The sequence below is a fragment of the Gekko japonicus genome, unplaced genomic scaffold (genome assembly GCF_001447785.1).
Source record: "Gekko japonicus isolate JY-2015 unplaced genomic scaffold, Gekko_japonicus_V1.1 scaffold689, whole genome shotgun sequence".
Classification (NCBI taxonomy): domain Eukaryota; kingdom Metazoa; phylum Chordata; class Lepidosauria; order Squamata; family Gekkonidae; genus Gekko; species Gekko japonicus.
In genome coordinates, this window is record NW_015174862.1 from 227,291 (window position 1) to 247,580 (window position 20,290).

The 20,290-nt window shown below is 45.7% G+C and overlaps 1 protein-coding gene across 1 annotated transcript in view; it reads left to right on the forward strand.

The window, feature by feature from the left end:
• The window catches only part of WEE2 (WEE1 homolog 2 (S. pombe)), a 37,615-nt gene extending 21,781 nt beyond the window's left edge, over positions 1-15,834 (forward strand). Inside the window, exons 5-12 of the mRNA XM_015424706.1 lie at positions 281-453; positions 6,487-6,607; positions 8,427-8,574; positions 10,141-10,242; positions 12,635-12,720; positions 14,233-14,403; positions 14,521-14,663; positions 15,669-15,834. Coding sequence (XP_015280192.1) covers positions 281-453; positions 6,487-6,607; positions 8,427-8,574; positions 10,141-10,242; positions 12,635-12,720; positions 14,233-14,403; positions 14,521-14,663; positions 15,669-15,834 — 1,110 coding nt within the window. The remainder of the gene's footprint in view (positions 1-280; positions 454-6,486; positions 6,608-8,426; positions 8,575-10,140; positions 10,243-12,634; positions 12,721-14,232; positions 14,404-14,520; positions 14,664-15,668) is intronic.
• Positions 15,835-20,290: the final 4,456 nt, after the last annotated feature.

Sequence of the window (20,290 nt, forward strand, 5' to 3'; positions counted from 1 at the left end):
GGTTAAATCCCACCTCCCATTATAATGTGGGCCTGATCTAAACCGGATGGGGAAGCAAGAAAAGATATCCCAAGCAGATGCTGTGCTGCTGAGACACAACCCATCCCCTAAAAACAAAGCTGATGTGGCTTTTGTTTGTGTGCCTGTCAAAATAACAAGTCTTAACTATGCAGGACCTTGTATTCAGGGTTTGTCATCTGAGGCCTCTCCAAGTTCTTCTCCATCCTTAGTCCACAGTCTGTTCTCCAGCTTGTGTGGGTTTTTCTCACCTGCTCTCTAGAGGTTTCTCTTGCGTGACAACAACATGGTGTCCCGCTACAAGAAGGAGTTCCTGGAGCTGGAAAAAATTGGTGTGGGGGAGTTTGGCTCTGTATACAAGTGCATCAAAAGGTTGGACGGATGCGTCTACGCTATCAAGCGCTCGAAGAGACCTCTTGCTGGATCCTCGGATGAGTAAGTGAACAGTCGAGAAAGAAATTGCACCTTTATGTAATGACAAAAATATTGTGCTGGTGGAAGTGGTAGCTATTCGGGATACGTTCTAGTGACCTGAGGCTTTTTCAGACCCATGCAGAAGTTCAGATGTGTAATCTGGCCCTTATGATGCGGGAGAGGAGGGGAGTTAACACTTCTAATTCCCACTGTTCCACATTACTGATAGTTTGACCCTATTATGCTGTCTAGCTAGTTATTTATCAGCTTAGTGGAATTTTATTCCACACTTCCTCCAAGGAGCTCAGGGCAGTGGCTAATTGGTCCTCCAGTGTCACCCAGCAACATTCACGTCAGAGTGCCGTTTGAACCTGGATCTCCCATCACCTAGTCTAGCACTCTAAACACTACATCAGCTATATGTCGGTCAGTCAGTCCCTTTACTGGCATAAGTTAAAATCAAACATAACCAGTATTTAAACGTACAATCAAAATCAATCATCTCTCCAGAACTTTAATCTTATATTCCAGTGGTGGCGAACCTATGGCACGGGTGCCAGAGGTGGCACTCAGAGCCCTCTCTGAGGGCACACGTGCCATCGCCCCAGCCAGGCCCAGACCATCATTAAAGTGTCGAATTCTCTGCCAAATAATGTTAAGTAAATAAAAGCATTTGGGATTGCTTTCCTTCCTTTGTTTGGATCATCTTAAGTTAATGTATGAGTTGTTTTTCCTAAAGTAAAACCTCAGTATTCAGGTTAAATTGCCGTTGGCACTTTGCGATAAATAAGTGGGTTTTGGCTCGCAGTTTGGGCACTCGGTCTCTAAAAGGTTCGCCATCACTGTTATATTCCCTGATCCTCACAGCAATCAGAAGAAACCTCTCTACAGAGTGGGTAATATGGGAACACTGATCTGATAAGGAGAAGGGAAACAAGCCTTACTTCTGGGAGGCTAGACCTGTTATGCAAAACAGGGCTAATTAAGAGATCCTGTATTTTGACATAAAATGCACATTGAAGCAAGCTATATGTAGACGAAGGATATGTTGAGGTTGGTGCTGGGAAGTATAATGTGAAAGGAAAACATATTTGTAAGCCATCATAGCAACCCAGTATCATTGCCCCACCTTCTCCCATATGTCCCTGCCCAGGGATTAAGATCACAGGGAGAGGCCCTCCTGGCTGTCCCATCAGTCAAAGAAGTTTGGTGAGTACATGAGAGAAGGTCTTTTTGGTGGCAGCCCCACGGTTATGGAACAACCTCCCCAGGGAGTTCTGCCTGGCCCCACCCCCACCTTCAATCTTTAGGAGGCAGTTAAAGATGGTTTTTTATTTAGGACTGCATCTGGTTTAGTTTATTAGCAGACCTGAGTTTTACTTCTAGGTTTTGGTTTTTATGTTCATCTGTCTTTTCAAGCAGCCCCACATTGGGACTGTGCCTGCACAAGCCGGCTGTGGACATTTTCTTTCTAGCTTAAGAACTCCACAGAGGGGGCAACCAATGTTCCCTCTAAGCTGTGGAGTCTTGTGAGCAAAAATTCTACTGTGTGAGCTACTGGCATTAAAGTTGTGAGCGAGTGATTTGGCTGCTGCATAAATTAGTATGCTCTGGAGCCCTCCTTCCTGAGCTAAGACAAAAATGTGTGAGCTGGAGGCTAAAAAAACCTGAGCTAGCTCACACTAACTCAGCTTAGAGGGAACACTGGGGGCAACCCACCCGTTTCGGAGCCAGCACGTGGACGGGATTCCCTGCCCAACAACATGTCACATACTCTGATGACGGGCACTCCCTTCCCTCAGTTCCATTTTTGCCGCCATGAGGACAAGAAGCTTTCTAGTGTGCTCCATTGATGTTTGTTGTCGTTATAGACAAAATAGACTCCTCTTTCTCCTTCGAAGAATTGTTTTTCATGCCTTTGAGAGTCTATCTGGTAGAAGGCAGTCCCAGTTGTAGATGAGCTCTCCCGTTCCAAATGTGGAATGAAAATGACACACAGCGATGAGCATGAGCTTTGCCTCTTGTGCTTAATGTTGGAGCTTGCCCAGTTTGCCAGCACTTTACCCCAAAGGCTCAGTTGGATAGGGCCTCTAGACTGAAAGATGAGCTATGGGAGAAGGGTTTGGCCTCCTCGGCTCTGCCCAGAGTGATTCCAAGTTCAGGTCCGACTGTCTTGGGTCTGCTTCCCCCGACCTTAACTACTGAAACCCGTTGTGGGCCCCCATCGGTCCATACGGATCCTGTGGGTCCGACTATCAGGATGCCTTCGATCCCTCCAAAGAGGGCCACTTTGGTTGCCCCAGAGGCAGAATCTAGGTACTGGTGTTCGCCCTCTCCAGAACTTTAGGCTAAGGCCTGACTGCATTCGGAACCTCCTGTGAAGAACCATAAGAAATCAAATTATCAGGAGAAAATCGAGCCTGTGTCCAGGTCAGTATGGCTTATTAAGCCTTCTAAGGGTCCAGAAGCAGACCAAGATGTCATCCTGGTTCCCCCATGGACCCGGTCACCTCATCTAGCCTCCTTCACTGCTTCTTTTATGGATGCAAATGACGACTGACCTAGCATCCGTGCGGGACAACTGGTTCCATTGGAATCTGGACCTCCCTTATCTTGGCAACCAGTGGGCCCTCCCCAGCATGCTTACTATATGTAGCCATCCTACTTGAATAAATGGTCTGGGCATCACCTTCAGATTCTGGAGGAGTGTGACCCGAATGCAACGGGTTACATGGAGGCCTGCTCCACACAGGTTCCGTTCTGATCCTCATACCATGCACCAGAGGAAGAGGTCTCTGTAGCACCTTGTTATAACTCCAAGAGTGCTTCAGATCCGTCACCCGATGATACTGTGCGGGATCCAACTCCAGTATCCCCTAGCAAAGACCTTTGGCTCTATAGAGAACAGATGGTGAGAATGGTGCAAGCCCTTGATACTGATGTCTCCACTTCAGGCAACGGTCTGAAAGACAGGATTCTGAGTAGACTCCAGGAATAGTGGCTCTTCCAATCTTAGAGGGGCCTATCTGACCTCACAGTTCCAATCTGGCAGAAACCAGCCTCAATCCAGGCTACACCTCGTAAGATCAAGAATGTGTAAAACAGGACTCATGTGAGTTTTTGTCCATATACCCACCACCATCCTCTTTGGTCACAGAGGACTTGCAGGCATGCCAATGATTCAGCCAGCATTAATCCCCAGTCGACAGAGAAAGCCACTGTCTGGACACGTTGGGGAGGAAATTTTATGTGTCATCTGGTGTAGCTTGGTGTAGTGGTTAAGTGCATGGACTCTAATCTGGGAGAACTGGGTTTGATTCCCCACTCCTCCACTTGCAGCTGCTGAATGACCTTGGGCAAGCCATAGTTCTGTCAGAGCTGTCCTTGAAAAGGTAGTTCTTGAAAAAGCTCTCTCAGCCCCATCAACCTCATAGGGTGTCTGTTGTGGGGAGGGGAAGGGGAAGGAGTTTGTAAACCACTCTGAGACTCAGAGTGAAGGGTGGGGCATAAATCCAATCTCCTCCTCTTCCTCTTCATTTCCAAGTTGTAAATTATCAAGTAATTGTGGGAGGCTACCAACTTTTCCTTTCGGAGAGCCTTTCCCAGTACTTAGACAAATTGCCCAATGAATCCAAGTCCCTGGCTAAATTTATTCCATATGAAGCAATTAATTCCTTATCGGGTTGGGGTGCCCATTGTGAGGGTTTTTCATTACAGGGCAGGTAGCCTTTGATGCAAAGTACCCCCATAATAATGTCCTGGAGCTTCATGCGGTGAGACTTGCCCTTATTTCATTTTCAGATATTCTCAAAAACAAGAGGGTGCTGATTCAAATGGACAACACCGCAACAGTATACTGCTTCAAAAAACAAGGAGGCATGGGTTCCAGGAGGCTTTGCTTAGAAGCAATAGCAGCATGGGAGATCTATGGATATTGGGTCCCTGCCCAAGGCCATGCATATAGTGGGGTCTTTAAATACAGAACCAGACAACCTAGTCAGGGTCTATCAGACCAATTACGAATGGTCTATCCAGGAGAAATATACCAAGATGATTTCGATACCTGGGGGTCTCCTCGGGTGGACTTGTTTGCCACAGCTGAGTCCAGGAAAGCACCAGAGTTCTGCTCCCTGGCAGGCAGCAATCCAAGTTCACTGGAGGATGCATTCTAGTTCCCTTGGTCAGGAGCACTCTTCTGTGCATTCCCTCCCTTCCCTCTTCTGAACAAGGTTATAGGAAAAATACAAGCCAATTGGATGGATCATATCCTAGCAGCTCCCTTCTGGCCCCACCAGATCTGGTTCTGAGAGCTGCTACGCCTAACGGGCAGGACTACATACCATTTCCCCCAGCCCCAGATCTGTTGATGCATGGTCCCTTACTGCAGTGCGATGTGGCAAGGCTACACTGATGGCATGGAAGATCCAGCCATAGGAAGCTCCTTCTCCCAAAGGGTACAAGTTATCTTGCTTCAGGCCTGTAAACCCTCAACTCGGTATTCCTATGGCAGGAAGTGGACTCAATTTGAGTCCTGGTCCCGGACGTCCACTAGAGGGGAATGCCCTTTTACCTGCTCATTGTCGTCTGTTTTGGAATACCTGCTCTTGCTAGCACAGGATGGTTTGGCAGTGTCTTCAGTTAAAACCACCTGGTGGCTATTGCTGTGTTTCATGAGGATGTGCAAGGGACTACTGTGTTTTCTCACAGATTAGCTCAGCACCTACACCCCATATTGTCCCACAGTGGTCATTGTGTTAGCTAAACTGATTAATCCTCCTCTTGGACCTATGGCCTCTACTCCTTAGCATTACTCTTGAGGAAGGTAGTGGTTTTAGTGGCAATTACCTCATCCAGAAGGGTCAGTGAAGTGGCAGCACCTAAAGTAGATCTGCCTTGTCTTAAGGTATTCAGTGGGTGGGTTGTTTTACACCCGAGTCTAGACCTCCTGCCCAAAGTAGTTTCCAAATTCCATCTAGCACAAGAAGTGGTCCTACCAGTATTTTTCCCTACCCTGAGCTCAGGGACGGATGTTAGGAGGGCCCTCCTTTACTGTTTAGAAAGAACCAAACTGTTTCATAAGGACAAAGCATTATTTATTTATTACTGGGGTCCCAAGAAGGGAAAGGCTGCTTCAGCCCAGTCTGTGTCCAGATGGGTGGCGGAGGCCACACGTTCCTGCTCTGTGGGGCGTCTGGGGAGCAGCATCCTCTTGACGTGAAAACACACTCCACCTGAGCGCAGGGATCGTCTGGCTCATTTCCTCAACGAGTTCCCCTTCTGGACATCTGCAGGGCAGCAATTTGGTTGACAGAGGAGACATTCGTGAAGCTTTATGCTTTAGATCTTCAGGCGAGAAAAGAGGCAGATGTGGGCAAGGCTATTCTGCAAGCGCTGTTCCAGTGAGAGACTCACCCCCCTTCCTCTGGTGAGTAGCTCGCTAATGGTCCCAATGTGGGGCTGCATGAGAAGAGGGATGATGAAAACAGAGTTGCACTTACCTGTAACTGTTGTTCATCGACAACTTCTGTGCAGACACACATCCCCTCCCCCCGCCCCATTGTGAGCTCTCACAGGGCCTGTGGTGCCATGAAAGGGGGGCTTGTGGCAGCTTAGCAGAAACTGTGAAGGAAGGGGGAGCCCTCTGTCAGAGCATGTGACGCATTGGGTGGGAAATCCCATGTATTCACTGGCTCTGAAAGGGGTAGGGCACTCCCTCTTTAGAGTTTTTAAGCTAGAAAAAAATGTCTACAGCCAGCCTGTAGAGACGCAGTCCCATTGTGTGTCTGCAGATCAGACGTCAATTAACAAAAGTTACAGGTAAGTGCAACTCTGTTTTTTTTTTAATGTGTTACGCGTTTTATCTTTGCTGTAAGCTGCCTTGAGTTCTGTTTTTTAAAAAGTGGCTAATAAATTGTTTACGTAAAATATTGCCCTTCCTCTTGGGTCTCAAAGCTGGCCTTTCTGTACCTCCTGCTTGATGATCTAGAACCGAAATTACGTGTTTCTTAACATCATAATTACAACAGCGGTCTTCTTCTTTCTGTCGGTCTCCAGGCAAATGGCTTTGCGGGAAGTCTATGCCCATGCAGTGCTTGGTCATCACCCCCACGTGGTACGCTACTATTCTGCTTGGGCAGAAGATGATCACATGATCATTCAGAATGAACACTGCAATGGTGAGAAGTTGGTCCCAAAGAGCTTTGCTCCTCAGTAACTGAAGCTTTAAGTCTACGCAAAGTTTTTGATTCCCTCATGTGCATTTGTTGCCTATACATGCGTATGTTGCCCGCCAGGAGCATGACATTCCTGAAGACCAGGTTTACTCACCATTCTGTTGCTTACTACTAGTCTAAATCTCTTCATGCCATAACTAATGGGAACAAAAATAGGCATGAGGTTGAGGTCTTGGCCATGTTTGAATCGCCACACTTCAGGCCAGTTGCTCAGGTTCTCACAGGAGTTTGTGCGATGTCTATGGGCAGGGATCATTCAAGTATTCTCAGAGGTTTCACACATCAATTTTCTTGTCATTGGAGGTGCATTTTTTTAAAGCTCCCCTGAGCTTTCAAGGTGATCTGGGTGTTGGCCATAAATGGAGCCACTGAATGGTGGTGCCATATATCTGGAACATCTTCCACAGAGATGTTATCATGTAGGCACCAGGGCAAGACTACCTTCCCTTGCCCTTGGTATGAATTCTGTTCAGAAACCTGGTTTTGCTTGATTTTGCTGACTCAGACACTCTTCCAGTATACTATTCCTGGCTGCTGTTGGATCACTTTAATGTTCAAGTGGTTAGAACACAAATAATTACGGGAAACCAGAGTGTTGATATTTTAAATAAAATAAAATGACTTGCACCCCATGTAGCAGCTCACACTTCCCTACAAAAATCCCTACACAAGTGACTTCCACATGGGAAATTTTAACAGAACGGTCCAGAGTCCATAATGTAAACGTACATTGAGTAGCAAGCACACTGGAAAGCTTAATGGCCTCTTCCCTCCACAGGGTTGCCAGGTCCTACCTGGCCAGCAGAAAGGGGGCTCCTGGGTCCTCTCCAGGATGTTCTATTCATGTGTACGGCACAATGACGTCACCCAGAAGTGATGTTATCATCTCACTGATGACAAGGGTGACCCTCTAGTTTTTGGGCAAAACCTTTTTTTTTTGCCTTCAAAACCATAGAGTTTGCCCAAAAACTAGACCATCAACCCACCCGACAGCGGGTAACATCATCGCGTTGGGTGACATCATCTGAGTGATGTCATCGCATCAGGGATGTTGCACAGTGACATCCCTCTTTGGGGGTGGGACTTCTCCTGCCAGGCAACTGGTCGGCGGTGGATCCAGGCCCCTAAAAGCAGGGGCCTCCAGTAGGTCCCCCAGGCTTTCTTAGCAGACTTATTTTTCTTTATTTATGTTGTGAATAGTCTCCTTTTCTCACTTGGAGTCAAAGTGAGTTACACTGAGGGAGTCAATAGAATTGATGGATGGGACATTCAATAAACAATGCAATAGGATTAAGTTTGTGGAACCAACTAGGAATCTAAAAAGAGAACTGAAGCAAAGCATTAGTATTAAAATGACACATTAAATTATGCAAAATTCCATAGTAGGATCCTAGTTTATAGACCACAGTCCCTAATAATTTTTTCTAAGTAATTTTGTGAATCATACAGTGCAAGTCTATTGCCTGCCTGGAAATCCCCTCTTGAATAATTCAGTTTCACTTAGAGTACAGACTTAAGCATTTTATGTTTGGGGGAAATGACACAGGGAGAAACTTAACCCTGCCCACCTGTTCCAAATGGGGGCTTGCCTGCCCGCTGAAGTGAGGGAGAAGAAGATTTAGGGTGCTCCATGGGGCTCCCAGCATTGTGTATAGTAGCTATTAAGGAAGACCATCTAATGAGGGAGGAAGAAAGGAAGGGGCTGAAAAAGTATACAAGGAGCACCTTTTTCTATGTACTCTGGTCTCCCCCCCCCCCCCGGGGGGGGGCTCTGGGGATGTGCTTTTGGAAAAGGCAAAGACTGCAGATTATCTGAAGGAACCGGAGCTGAAGGAGATCCTGCTGCAGGTGTCCATGGGGCTGAAATTTATTCACGCCTCCGGCCTGGTGCACTTGGACATCAAACCCAGTAAGCATATTAATTAGTGCTCACACTCTGGTCTACGCACTATTCAGCAGTACTCCATGAATGCACTGGATACTTGGATAGATACAGAGCTGTGTTATTTTACTGCTATGAGAAAGGCAATAGTATTTATTTTATTGGATTTGAATCCTGCCCTCCCTGCGTAGCAGGCTCAGGGTGGGTTCCATCAGATACAGTAAACAATATACAAACACACTTAAATCATGGAGTTTTTTCTTCTAGGGCAATGCAGTCCTCCTGGTATAGCGTTTTGAAGACTTCCCATTGAAGACCTCCCATTGAATGTGCATTAAAGCTGCATAACAGATTTGGGGACAGTCTCTCTGCTTCATTCTTGTTCTCCCCTCCTCTGGGGAACTCAGTGTATCATATATCGTTCTCCTCTGTTTTATCTTCAGCGGTCTCGTGAAGAGGCCGGGCTGAAGGGAGAGTGACTGATTCAAGCATGCCCAGTGAACTTCACGGTTGAATTAGGATTTGAACCTGGTTCTTCTCAGTCCAGCATTCTAACAGCTACTCTGCTAAACTGAAGAATTACTGATTTAAAGAGGAAAGGACCTATTAGAAGATACCACTCAAAATCTTATTTACTTTTCTTATTTTTAAAAAATGCAGTATACAGTATAAGGCATATAATAACCAATAAGATTGGAAAAAGTTTGAGCCCAGTGGCACCTTTAAGACCAACAAAGTTTTATTCAAAACGTAAGCTTTTGTGTGCAAAGCAGGTGCCACTGGGACTCAAACCTTGTTCCACTGCTTCAGACCAACATGGCTACCCAGCTGAATTTTTCAATAAGACTGGATTACAGAATTAGGAAATGATGATGTAAAAACAAAGTGATAAAGTGATGATGCAAGATATATTTTATTCTATTTATGTATAGAAGATACTTTGTTGCCTTCAGCCTCTCACCTTTTTCATTCATTCAAGGTGTTTCCACAATGGAGAGAAAGCTGAACTCTCTTCTGTACAAGATTTAGAGTCCAGTAGCACAGTAAAAGCCAACAAGAATTCCAAGGTATGAGCTTTTGAGAGTTAGAGCGCCCTTTGTCAATCTCGTTGGTTTTTAAGGTGCTACAGGACTTGAATCATGCTCTTAAACTGCACACCAAGGCAGCTACCCACCTGAAACAATTTCCTATGTACATAACTGATAATATCTCAAACTTAACTGAGACATTTATATTCAAGACTTATGCACAAGGCTACATGCAGACATCAAGATGAATTGGAGCTTGATCCAATCGGGAAATTGAGTCACAATTCGCGTATGGGGAGGAGCATGCAAATATGGACACAAGAAGTTTAGTCACAGTTTGTTGTGACATCTGAATGCAGCCCGAGTCTTCTGCCATAAAATCATCCTGTGCTCCAGCCAAAATCCAGTTTCACTAGTATGTGTATGGAATGGAGGTATGTAGGAATTCTCTGCACAGGGTAGCATTTCCGGTGTCAGCAAAGAACACATTTACATGCATAGAGTACAATAGCTTACTGGTGTTGGCCAGCATAGATATCACAAAATTATTTCTCGTTCATTACAGGCAATATTTTTATCTGCCACAAACTGGTTGGACCTGCTGGTGAAGAAGAGAGTGACAGTGAAGAGGACGGATTTGCCTCTTCTAACGTGGTGTATAAAATTGGTGTGTATGCTCAGGTTTTCCCTATGCCTCTGAATGGCTTAGTGTAAACTTCTCAAGAGCTTGTTCCCTCAAAATGGCCCTTGAAGTGGGTATAATGATCTCTTCTTCCTCCATCTCCCCTCCCCACAAAAAATCTGCGCACCCAGGACTGGGATGCTCCAAGTAAGCATCTCTGCACATGGCACCCACTCACAGATGGTCATAAGCTGTGAGGGAAGGCTCAGCTTGACTTTCCTGTGTTCAGCTGAGGAAGGCTGACGGATGCAATCGTCAAGGATGATTACACAAGCATCTGTTGGGGAGAGTGTTTCTAGGACTCGGTTCAGCACAAATTGCTGCATGCAGAATCCCTAGAATGCAGGGAATCTTTTACCTCATGCAGTTCTTCTGCATGTACAGAGAGCACATTTGTACAGGGTGCACAATCTTGCTTCCATGTGTGGCTGTAGACTGGGGCCTGGTTTATAGAAGGTCAGGCCAACATTTAACGCAAGGGGGCTGAATAATCTGTTCTAGCCTCTAGCCTGTAGTGATGTGCAAGGGACCCATGTGATTGAAACAGAATAAGGCAGTGCTGCTGTGAATCTTCTCTGTGGTCCTTGTGTGAGGTTCAGAGCAGTAGTGGGGCACTGGATCGTCTTGTTGCACACCATTCTTGTTTTCACACACAGAGAAGATCGCTCAGTTGCTTCTCTTGCTGTGCCAAGTGTGGGAGAAAAGTAGACTTTTCCTTGAGCAACGCATGATGAGCAGACTGTGGTTAGGTGACTTTTTGAGACTCTGGATGTTATAGTTTTTGCAGGGGGAGGGCTCTTTAAATGATAATGCCTACTTCAGATGAGAAGCTTTGGGTGAATGGCAGGAGGGCTATTGTGCCTTGTGAAATCCAGCCCTAGAAGCACCACTGTGAGTCGAGTCCTAAAATAACAATAATTATTGTACGGCAGTGTGTGCAATATGGCAGTGTGTGCAATCTGAAGATTGTCTGGTAGCCAGAAGTTCTAGCTCTTTTAATGTTATGCACCACTAGGTGGCAAGCTAGACTTGTTTTTAAGGCAAGAGACATTTCAGAGGTGGTTTGCCATTGCCTGCCTCTGCATCATGCCCCTGGTATTCCTTGGAGGTTGCCCTTCCAAATACTAGCCAGGGCCGACCCTGCTTAGCTTCCGAGATCTGAGATTGGGCTAGCCTGGGCTATTCAGGTCCTACATATATTTATTAATTTCTTTTATTCCTAGCCTTTCTCCCCAGTGCGGACCCAACATGGCTTACATTGTTCTTCTTTTCTCCGCTTTCTCTTTGCAACAACCCTGTGAAAGTAAGTTAGGCGGAGTGTGACTGGCCCAAGGCCACCGTACAAGCTTCAATGGCAAAGTTGGGAGTCAAACCTGGGTCTCCTAGATCCATGAAACTATGTTGGAAAGGAAGTCAAATTCCTCTGCCAGGACTTGTGGGGGCAGTTGAGTCCCATTTCTTCTCCAAAGCACTTAGAATTGGAAATGACTGGATTATACAGCAGAGTTTCCTGTGAAGAGACCCAACTGCATTCTGGGAAACCGAGCTTTATTAAAAGCTCACTGGGGATTCTTCAGAATAAAGTTTGAGTCTAGTGGCACCTTTAAGACAAACAAAGTTTTAATCTGGGTATAAGAAGAAGAAGAAGAAGAAGTAGAGATTGGATTTATACCCCACCCTTCACTTGGAGTCTCAGAGCGGCTTACAAACTCCTTTCCCTTCCCCTCCCCACAGCAGGCACCCTGTGAGGTGGGTGGGGCTGGGAGAACTCTGACACAAACTGCTCTTTCTCAAGGACAGCTGTGCCAGAGCTTGTGACTGACCCAAGGTCACATCAGCAGGTGCAAGTGGAGGAGTGGGGAATCAAACCCGGTTCTCCCAGATTAGAGTCCGCACACTTAACCACTACACCAAACTAGTTTAGCTTTGACATCCCTTAATCTCACGGGCTACCCCTGGAATTCTTTTTACCACTCATGGAAATGGGGAATGGGCTCAAACGTTGTTCTGCTGCTTCTGATCAACCCAGCTACCCACCTGAATCTATCTTAGTGGGATTCTTCAGTTATCTGTAAGGAAACCAGCTGCTTTGAAAGAGAATTTGCTGGACTGCTAGATTTCCCATGAAATGCAAAGTTGCAGGAAAACATTGCATGTCTTTGGAGTAGGTTCTTGGTTCACGCAGGACAACGTGGATGCCCAAAAGGCAGGTCTAGACCTGCATGTGAACTGCCTAGAATATGGCTCCAGAATCTTCAGCACAGAAAGCTTCCACAGCTGAGGTACGGGGCTTTTCTCAGTGCGGCTTCTTGAAGCTTTTCTAAGAGTCACTGGCACATTTGATACATTCCATGGCTCACAGTTTTCTCTTTCTTAGGGGACCTAGGACATGTGACATCGGTAACCAGTCCTCAAGTGGAAGAGGGGGATAGCCGCTTCTTGGCCAATGAAGTCTTGCAAGAGGTACAACTGCATGCTTGGTTAGGCATGCATGTGAGGGGACATCAGTAGATCTTCCATCAGTGCCGCTTCTCAGTACAATTCATTTTTGTATGTTCGTTTTTAGTTGATTTTCTGATGTCATTCTGAACCCGTGACTTACTGATGTCAGTGGCTGCTTGCTTTGGCAGCACATGCATTAGAACTGGAACAACTTATTGCTGTCGATGGGAATTCCTCATAAATGTGCTTAAGAGTCACAGTCTTCAGTGAGAATATGTTATGAATACATCAGATGTTGTATTGGGTATGGGCAGGTGTTCAAATTTGGAGGTGGAAAATAAAGCCCTGGTTTTGAACCTGTTTGATGTGAATCTCTGGGTTCTGCTGTGACTGAGATGCAGATCACCCCAGCTGAAATCAGAGTTCCCAGCTAATAATCTCATTTCGAATCTTAAGCAAAAGTTTCATTTTAAACTTGAATATTTCCATAGCTAGCTGCAAACACTTCCAAATGCTTCTATAAAGCTGTGGAGGTTGTTCTGATGAGGGTAGTGACTACTTTAATTTAACCCTGTTCTAATTAGATGATTGTTAACTAGAACTGACTTTAGAAGACAAATGTGGAACGTCTGAAATTTTTAGGAAGCCCTTTCCCCACTTGGGATTGCTTCTGACAGCTGATGAGGGGCAGTTGTGCAGTGAACAGTATAAGACATCTTCAAGCAGCAGCTGGATGAATGGTTGTCAGGGATGCTTTAGGCTGATCTGCATTGAACAGGGGGTTGGAATAGATGGCCTCTGTGGCCCCCTTCCAACCCTATGATTTACCCAAACCTATGATTTCTCACCCAAGCCATTAAAGTGGCACACAGCAAATGGCAATCACACAAGAGACAAGAATGCTCCCTTGCAGTAGAACCCCAACAACAAAAGCCCTTCCTCTCTGCATAAGGCTTTCACTTCTGATGGGGCATCTGATGCCACACCCTCTGTAGGTAGTCATGGATTAGAAGAAGAGGAGGAGGAGGAGGAGGAGGAGGAGGAGATGGGATTTATACCCCACCCCTCACTCAAGGTCTCAGAGCGGCTTACAAACTCCTTCCCCTCCCCCTCCCCACAACAGACACCCTGTGAGGTAGGTGGGGCTGAGAGAGCTCTTTCAAGAACTGCCCTTTCAAGGACAGCTCTCACAGAACTATGACTTGCCCAAGGTCATGCAGCAGCTGCAAGCGGAGGAGTGGGGAATCAAACCCAGTTCTCCCAAATTAGAGTCCTTGTACTTAACCCAACTGGTTAAGAACCACTGGGCTCTTAAGGGAAGGTGTCCAAAATTTGGAAATCTGCATATCAAAATTTGGTGTGTTTTTTTAATGTGTTACAGAGATTAAATGCATGCAAGACTTGCTTGCAGTTCTAAAATATTCCCCTGTTGTGGGAGGAGGATTTCTGAATCTAGTGTAACCCAGTTTGGTGCATAGCCAGCTTTGACTGTATCTTAAAAACACCTGGTTTTCTTTCCTGCTCTCCCCGTAGCAATACTGCCATCTGACTAAGGCAGACATCTTTGCCCTTGCGTTGACAATTGCACGAGCAGCAGGCTGTGGCCCACTGCCCCGCAACGATACCCCGTGGCACCACATCCGGAAAGGCAACCTGCCACTCATCCCGCAACAGCTTTCACGTGGCTTTACTGACCTGCTGAAGGTGAGTTTTACTGCCTGTTGGAGGGTGAGAGGAGCAGATGCATCTCATGGCTTTATTAACTGGGGATTTATTTTCTGGTTGTTGTTTTTCCCAAACCCCCCTTCCCCTCAATTTTAGCTTATGATTCATCCTGATCCAGTCACCAGGCCCTCAGCTACTGCGTTAACCAAACACCCTGTCCTGCGACCTTCTCTTGGCAAAGCTGCCCAACTTCAGAAGCAGCTAAATGTGGAGAAATCCAAAACAGCCATGCTAGAAAGGTAAGGTCTGTCTTCTAGTAGCAAAGGAGACTGACGAGGGAGGCAGCTGGCCTGGAAAAGGAGCTGACTCGGCCTAATCACAGAAGGGGGAAGCCTGAAATCTCCTCTGTAGGAGGCCAGTTGTAGAAGGTGCAATCATTTGCCTTTTGACTGGACTTTCAGACCTTTCCCCACCCCCATTCCTAGAATCCTTATCTTCACAGCCATCTGATAACAACTGTTCAACAAACGGAGGAGCCACTGAAGTTTCCCCCTGGGCACTTGCATGCTGTGGGTCTCTGCTTTAGCAGACCATGCAGTTTCAAAGTGAGGGGTCTGACATCTCCTTAATCCACTGTTGCTGCCCTGAGGCCGAAGAAGCCTGGGGATCAAAAGCAAGGCTGGAGAGCAAAGTCCCTGCTCCTGATAATGCCCTGAAGATTATGAACTGGCAACAGATGATCTGCTTGCTTGCTTCTACACACATTAAGCTTCTGCCACTTACCATCCCAAGGGGGAGGTGTGTGGCTAGCACGTGCATTCAGGGCTCTTTTTGTAGCAGGAACTCCTTTGCATATTAGGCGACACACCCCTAATGTAGCCAATCCTCCAAGAGCTTACAGTAGCCCCTGTAAGAAGAGCTCTGTAAGCTCTTGGAGGATTGGCTACATTAGGGGTGGGTCGCCTAATATGCAAAGGAGTTCCTGCTACTTTTGAAGCTTGAGGCAAACTGTGCTGGAAAAAGGCATGCTGATCCCTTGATCTCTCTGGTGAGGATACAGGAACCCTCCCACATTCCCTCAACCCACCTCCTTTCCCCCAGCTTGTGCTCTCAGTAGCATCTTTAGTATTTGGAAAAAGACCTTGAAGCCTAGCAAAGTTTGGGTCCAGTGGCACCTTTAAGACCTTAAGAACTGAACACCTTTAAGACCAACACGGCTACTCACCCGAATCTATCTGGCAGCCTAGCGAAGTTCTAATGGGGGGGACTGTGTGTACTGTGCACTCCTGGCTTTCTTTTCCCAGGGAGCTGAGAGCCATCCGCCTGGCGCAAACCTTCAGAAAGGACCCGTCTTTGGAATGTGACAAGGCTGGAGCTTCTGGGGCCAATTCAAAGCAACAGAGCGGCAAGAAACGACTGGTGGGAGGGAAGAGTGCCCGGTCATTCAGCTATACTTGCGGCGGCTACTGAAGAAGAAAACCGTTCCGCTGCTGAAACGTGTTCCTTAAAGCGGAGATTCTGTTCTGATGTAAGCATCGTATCATGCAGTGTGTTTGGTCACCACAGTCACAATAGGCAAGCTTCATACTGATCTCTCTGAGTAATTAGTAGGAAATCAACTGTCCATTCTGCCTCATCAGCATGGTCTCCTGAAAATGTATTTTAGGAAACTAGAAGGTTTATCCCCCCTCCCCCACTGGATTCTGAAAAAGAGCTTATTTTCTTTCTCTAGCTTTCAATGTAACCTTTTTAAAGCATCTGTTTATTTAATACTCCACACTAGGAATTATCAGTCGTTATTATGGGAAAAGGAAATGTGTGTTGGTCTGTAGGCGGCTTGTTCGTCTTGCGGTTGAGAAAGGGAGGATACAAGGGAAGAGACGATGGGGTTAGGCTACTGGACTAGTCTTTAAGACCTGCCCAAAGAGCCAAAGGAAATAAACTGGACCACAAATGTGCTTAATGTGGAAGTTCCAATGAACAAGGTCCATCTGAAACAAATGAGGTAGCCCTAATGAGCCCTAATGTCAACAGTTATTGACGTCTACACATAGCCTGATTGGGGGAAGAAGTTGTTTCCATTTGTAATTTCTCTTCCTTTTCCATCTTAATTCTAACATTGGAAAAATATTGGGCAACCTTGGCCTTGAAAGCATTTTTTGGTCCAGAGGAGAACGTCTGTTTCATTCTTGATGTGGTAGTTGGTGACTGATGTACTAATAGGGGTAGGTACTGTCTATTTGCCTGGCTCTTGGGATGTGTGAGTGCGTATGTGCTTGTGTGAGAGCACAATGAAGGCAGACAAACTCTTTTAGAACTCCTCAATTTCCTCAGGATTACATTATGTAATTGTTTATAATAAAATAAAGCAAACATGATACCCCATCTGCAGTGTAACTTCTGATATTGTCTCATGAACACCTCTTACTGCTCCATGAACTAGCCTGGTCTTAAAAGATTTTATTTTTGGAGCAGTGTCTTCAGAAATGTTTTAAGCCTCCTGAAACATGTAAGCTCCCTGTAAACATGACTGAACATGGTTTTACTTCCAGCTGCTGGACAGCACAAGGTTTTTAGTCCTGGAGGATGTTCTCCCTTTTTAAGAAGAAAGTCACACTTGTGCAAATAAAGTATTTTATGATCTTGTTTATCTGAAAGTGTTTGTGTGGGGAATTTTTTTGAGAAGCCCGTACAAGGGAGGGTTTGACTGTGGTTAGATTGGTGGTACTCATACCTAGTTGCAGGTATCGGTTTATATTGTTCCTGTCTATAGAGATAACAGCTGACTGACTCCCCCATCTGATTTGCACAAGAACCTTACCAGAGTTGATTAGTCCAATGGTTCCCAATGTTTTCAGTATGGTGACCCACATGTCCAAATTGACTTGGTATGGTGACCCATCCAGGGCTGGCCCAAGGGGTTGGGTGTTTTTTTTTTGGCATCCTAGGCGAACGATGACCTTGGCACCCATCTAGCTCAGCATTCCATTTTCTGCAGTGGCTAACCAGATGTTTTTGAGAAACCAACAAACCGCAACAGGTGTAGCTGCACCCAATATGAACCCCAAGCAAATGCTTGCTAGCTGGCAATCTTATAATCCCAAACTATGGCATCAGAACAGTACTTCAGGGACATCCTTTAAAATCTGTGGACAGATGTCCTGGACTGGAATGCAAATATGAATACAATATTATTTGTAATTACCTCTTCCCTCCTCCTTTCCTTCAGGCCCAAGTTTCACGGCTTTTCCTAGCACTTTCATTGTGCTTCTTTCAACAGAGAAAATAAAGCAGATTAAAAAAAATGAACCCCAAGCAAATGGCATTCTGAGACACTCAGCCTTTGCATATGGAAGGTTACATTCCAGCTTTTGACCATTACTCCCTCTAATTTCCCCTATGATTGTAGGCAAGTTGCTCTAGTAACCATCAGGACACTTGATCAATGTATATATGTAGTGAAGGGGGAAAATGCCAACGAATGCATGGAAGATACTATTTCCAGGGTCAGACTTTGGTGTCTGAAAAGAGCAATGGAAAGGACAGAGGTAGCCTTTAGGGAGCGCCGGCCCATGGCCACTTCTGGGTCCTGACCCACAGGTTAGCAAACAGTGGCTTAGTCAATGAGAGGAAGTGTGTCATGACTACTGTAACCCCTACCAGCTTTGCATTTAAGAAGCTGAATAGCTGACTTTATTTTCTGGGGGCATTAGTCAAATGACAGGGCCTCAACAAGAGGTGGGGTAATAGCGGGGATCTTCCTACCAATGTCTGTGGGAATCTTTCCCTTTATGAGAGCTCTTAATAACCCGTCCAAGGGTAAAAGAGATAATGTTTTATTAAAGGATATTTAGGGATTATAACACACAAGCAGCACGCATGAAATAAACACACATACAAGCACTATGGAAATAAAGAGAGGAGTGGGACGATAGTGATAACTACCTGTCCTGAAGATGTCCATGCATCAGGAGAGATGGCAAAATGACCAGTGCTTCACTGAGTGAAAAAGACTCAGTATACTGGGGGGGGGGGTGTTAATGGGTGCCCAAGGTAACAGGAACAAAGGACTGGAGTTACACTGGGCTAGTTATACCCAAAACGTACCCAGAGGGCTTGCTAATGTGAGGGCTCCCTTGGAACAAAGAATTGATGAGATTATTCAGGGCTATGATGGGATTACTCAGGGGTAAGACAATGTAGCTTTAGAACCAGTTCCCAAGACTGGACAAAGGAAGTCAGAAGTTTCTTCTATATGGAAAGTAGGCTTTGGGTTATGTTCCTGATTAATTCTCCGGGGTTTGGAGGACTAATGGATTGCTAATTTAAACTAATCAAAATAGAAACAATGATGCTCAATGAACCACCTGGCCTTGGGGGTGTGGGAAAGGTGTAAGAGGCATTACGAAGGAACTGCAGGAAGGAAAGATGAGATCAGATTGATGGGATTAGTGTTAGAAATGGAAAGACGTTACTCTGGGGCAAGGCAGGCCCATTGTCTGGAGTATGCAGATGTTGGCAGGGTGTGTGCGGGGGGGGGGTAGTTGCAGCTGTCAAGGCAAGATCTCAGGTACTTTCCAGGGTCATGTTCTAGGTATGATTATGGCCTGCCAGTCCTGGCTTCCATCTTTGTGTTCACTTATCTCAAGCTGCCTGGTGTATGGACTCCTGGGGCACCCCTATGGGGTCTTTAGATGGTTGAAATGACCCCTCCTGAAAGACAGTACTTACACTACTGCATGGTATTGTTTTGAATCTTAATGCAAATATATTAAAATAACTGTAAGGTGAGTTTAAGAGAAATCTAAGTACTTGGTTTGGTGATCATGCATGCACATGCTTTGCTTATAGACAAAACCATATTTTTAGGAAGTGCACATTGAGTTGTTAGCCGCCTTGAGCCAGTTCTGTGGCAAGGCAGGATACAAATTGAAATAATAAAATAAAAATAAGAAGAAATTGGATTTATACCCCACCCTTCACTACCCGAAGGAGACTCAGGGTGGCTTAAAATCCCTTTCCCTTCCCCTCCCAACAACAGACACCCGGTGAGGTAGGTGGGGCTGAGAGAGCTCTCTTGAGAACTGCCCTTGAGAGAATAGCTCTGAAAGAACATATGACTCAAGGTCACACCAGCAGCTGTGTGTGGAGGAATGGGGAAATCAAACCCGGTTCTCCCATATTAGAGTCCATACTCTTAACCACTACACCAAACTGGTTCTCAGTAGTGAAATATACTTTCCAAACAGTGACATTGGCCCTTTCTGCACCGACAGCTTGCTCCAGTGAATCCGAGGAGTCAAGCTTTAAAGAAATGCGTCACACGTATTCCCTCTACACTGTTTTTCTTCCCTCCAGTTTATTTATTTGTGCATTCTGTATGCATTCTGCATCTACAAGCAAAACCCACTTTTTTTTTTGAGCTAACTGGCTGTTTTGTCTAAGATAAAGAGAAAGGCAAACATCTTTCAAAACTTTTAACTGCAGATCCAACCAATGTTCCCTCTAAACTGTGGAGTCTTGTGAGCAAAACTTCTACTTTGTGAGCTATTGGCATTAAAATTGTGAGTGAGCAATTTGGCGACTGCATAGATTAGCTTGCTCTGGAGCCACCCTTCCTGAGCGAACATAAAAAGGTGTGAGCCAGAGGCTAAAAAACTGTGAGCTAGCTCACACTAACTCAGCTTAGAGGGAACAGTGGACCCAACCCCTCCCTCCCTCTGCGATTCTGTGAAAAAGAAAGGGAAGGTAGGGGGGACTCCACGCCCACACATTCAAGACTGACACATTTGAGAACAGGGAATCTCCTAGTCCTTTATATTTACTGACTCCTTATACTCTCTCTGGCTTCTTAAAAGTTTCCCTGAGCTGGAGGCCACGCTCTCTTTTGTCTTTGGAGAAGGAGGGAAAGAAAACAGAACAGGGA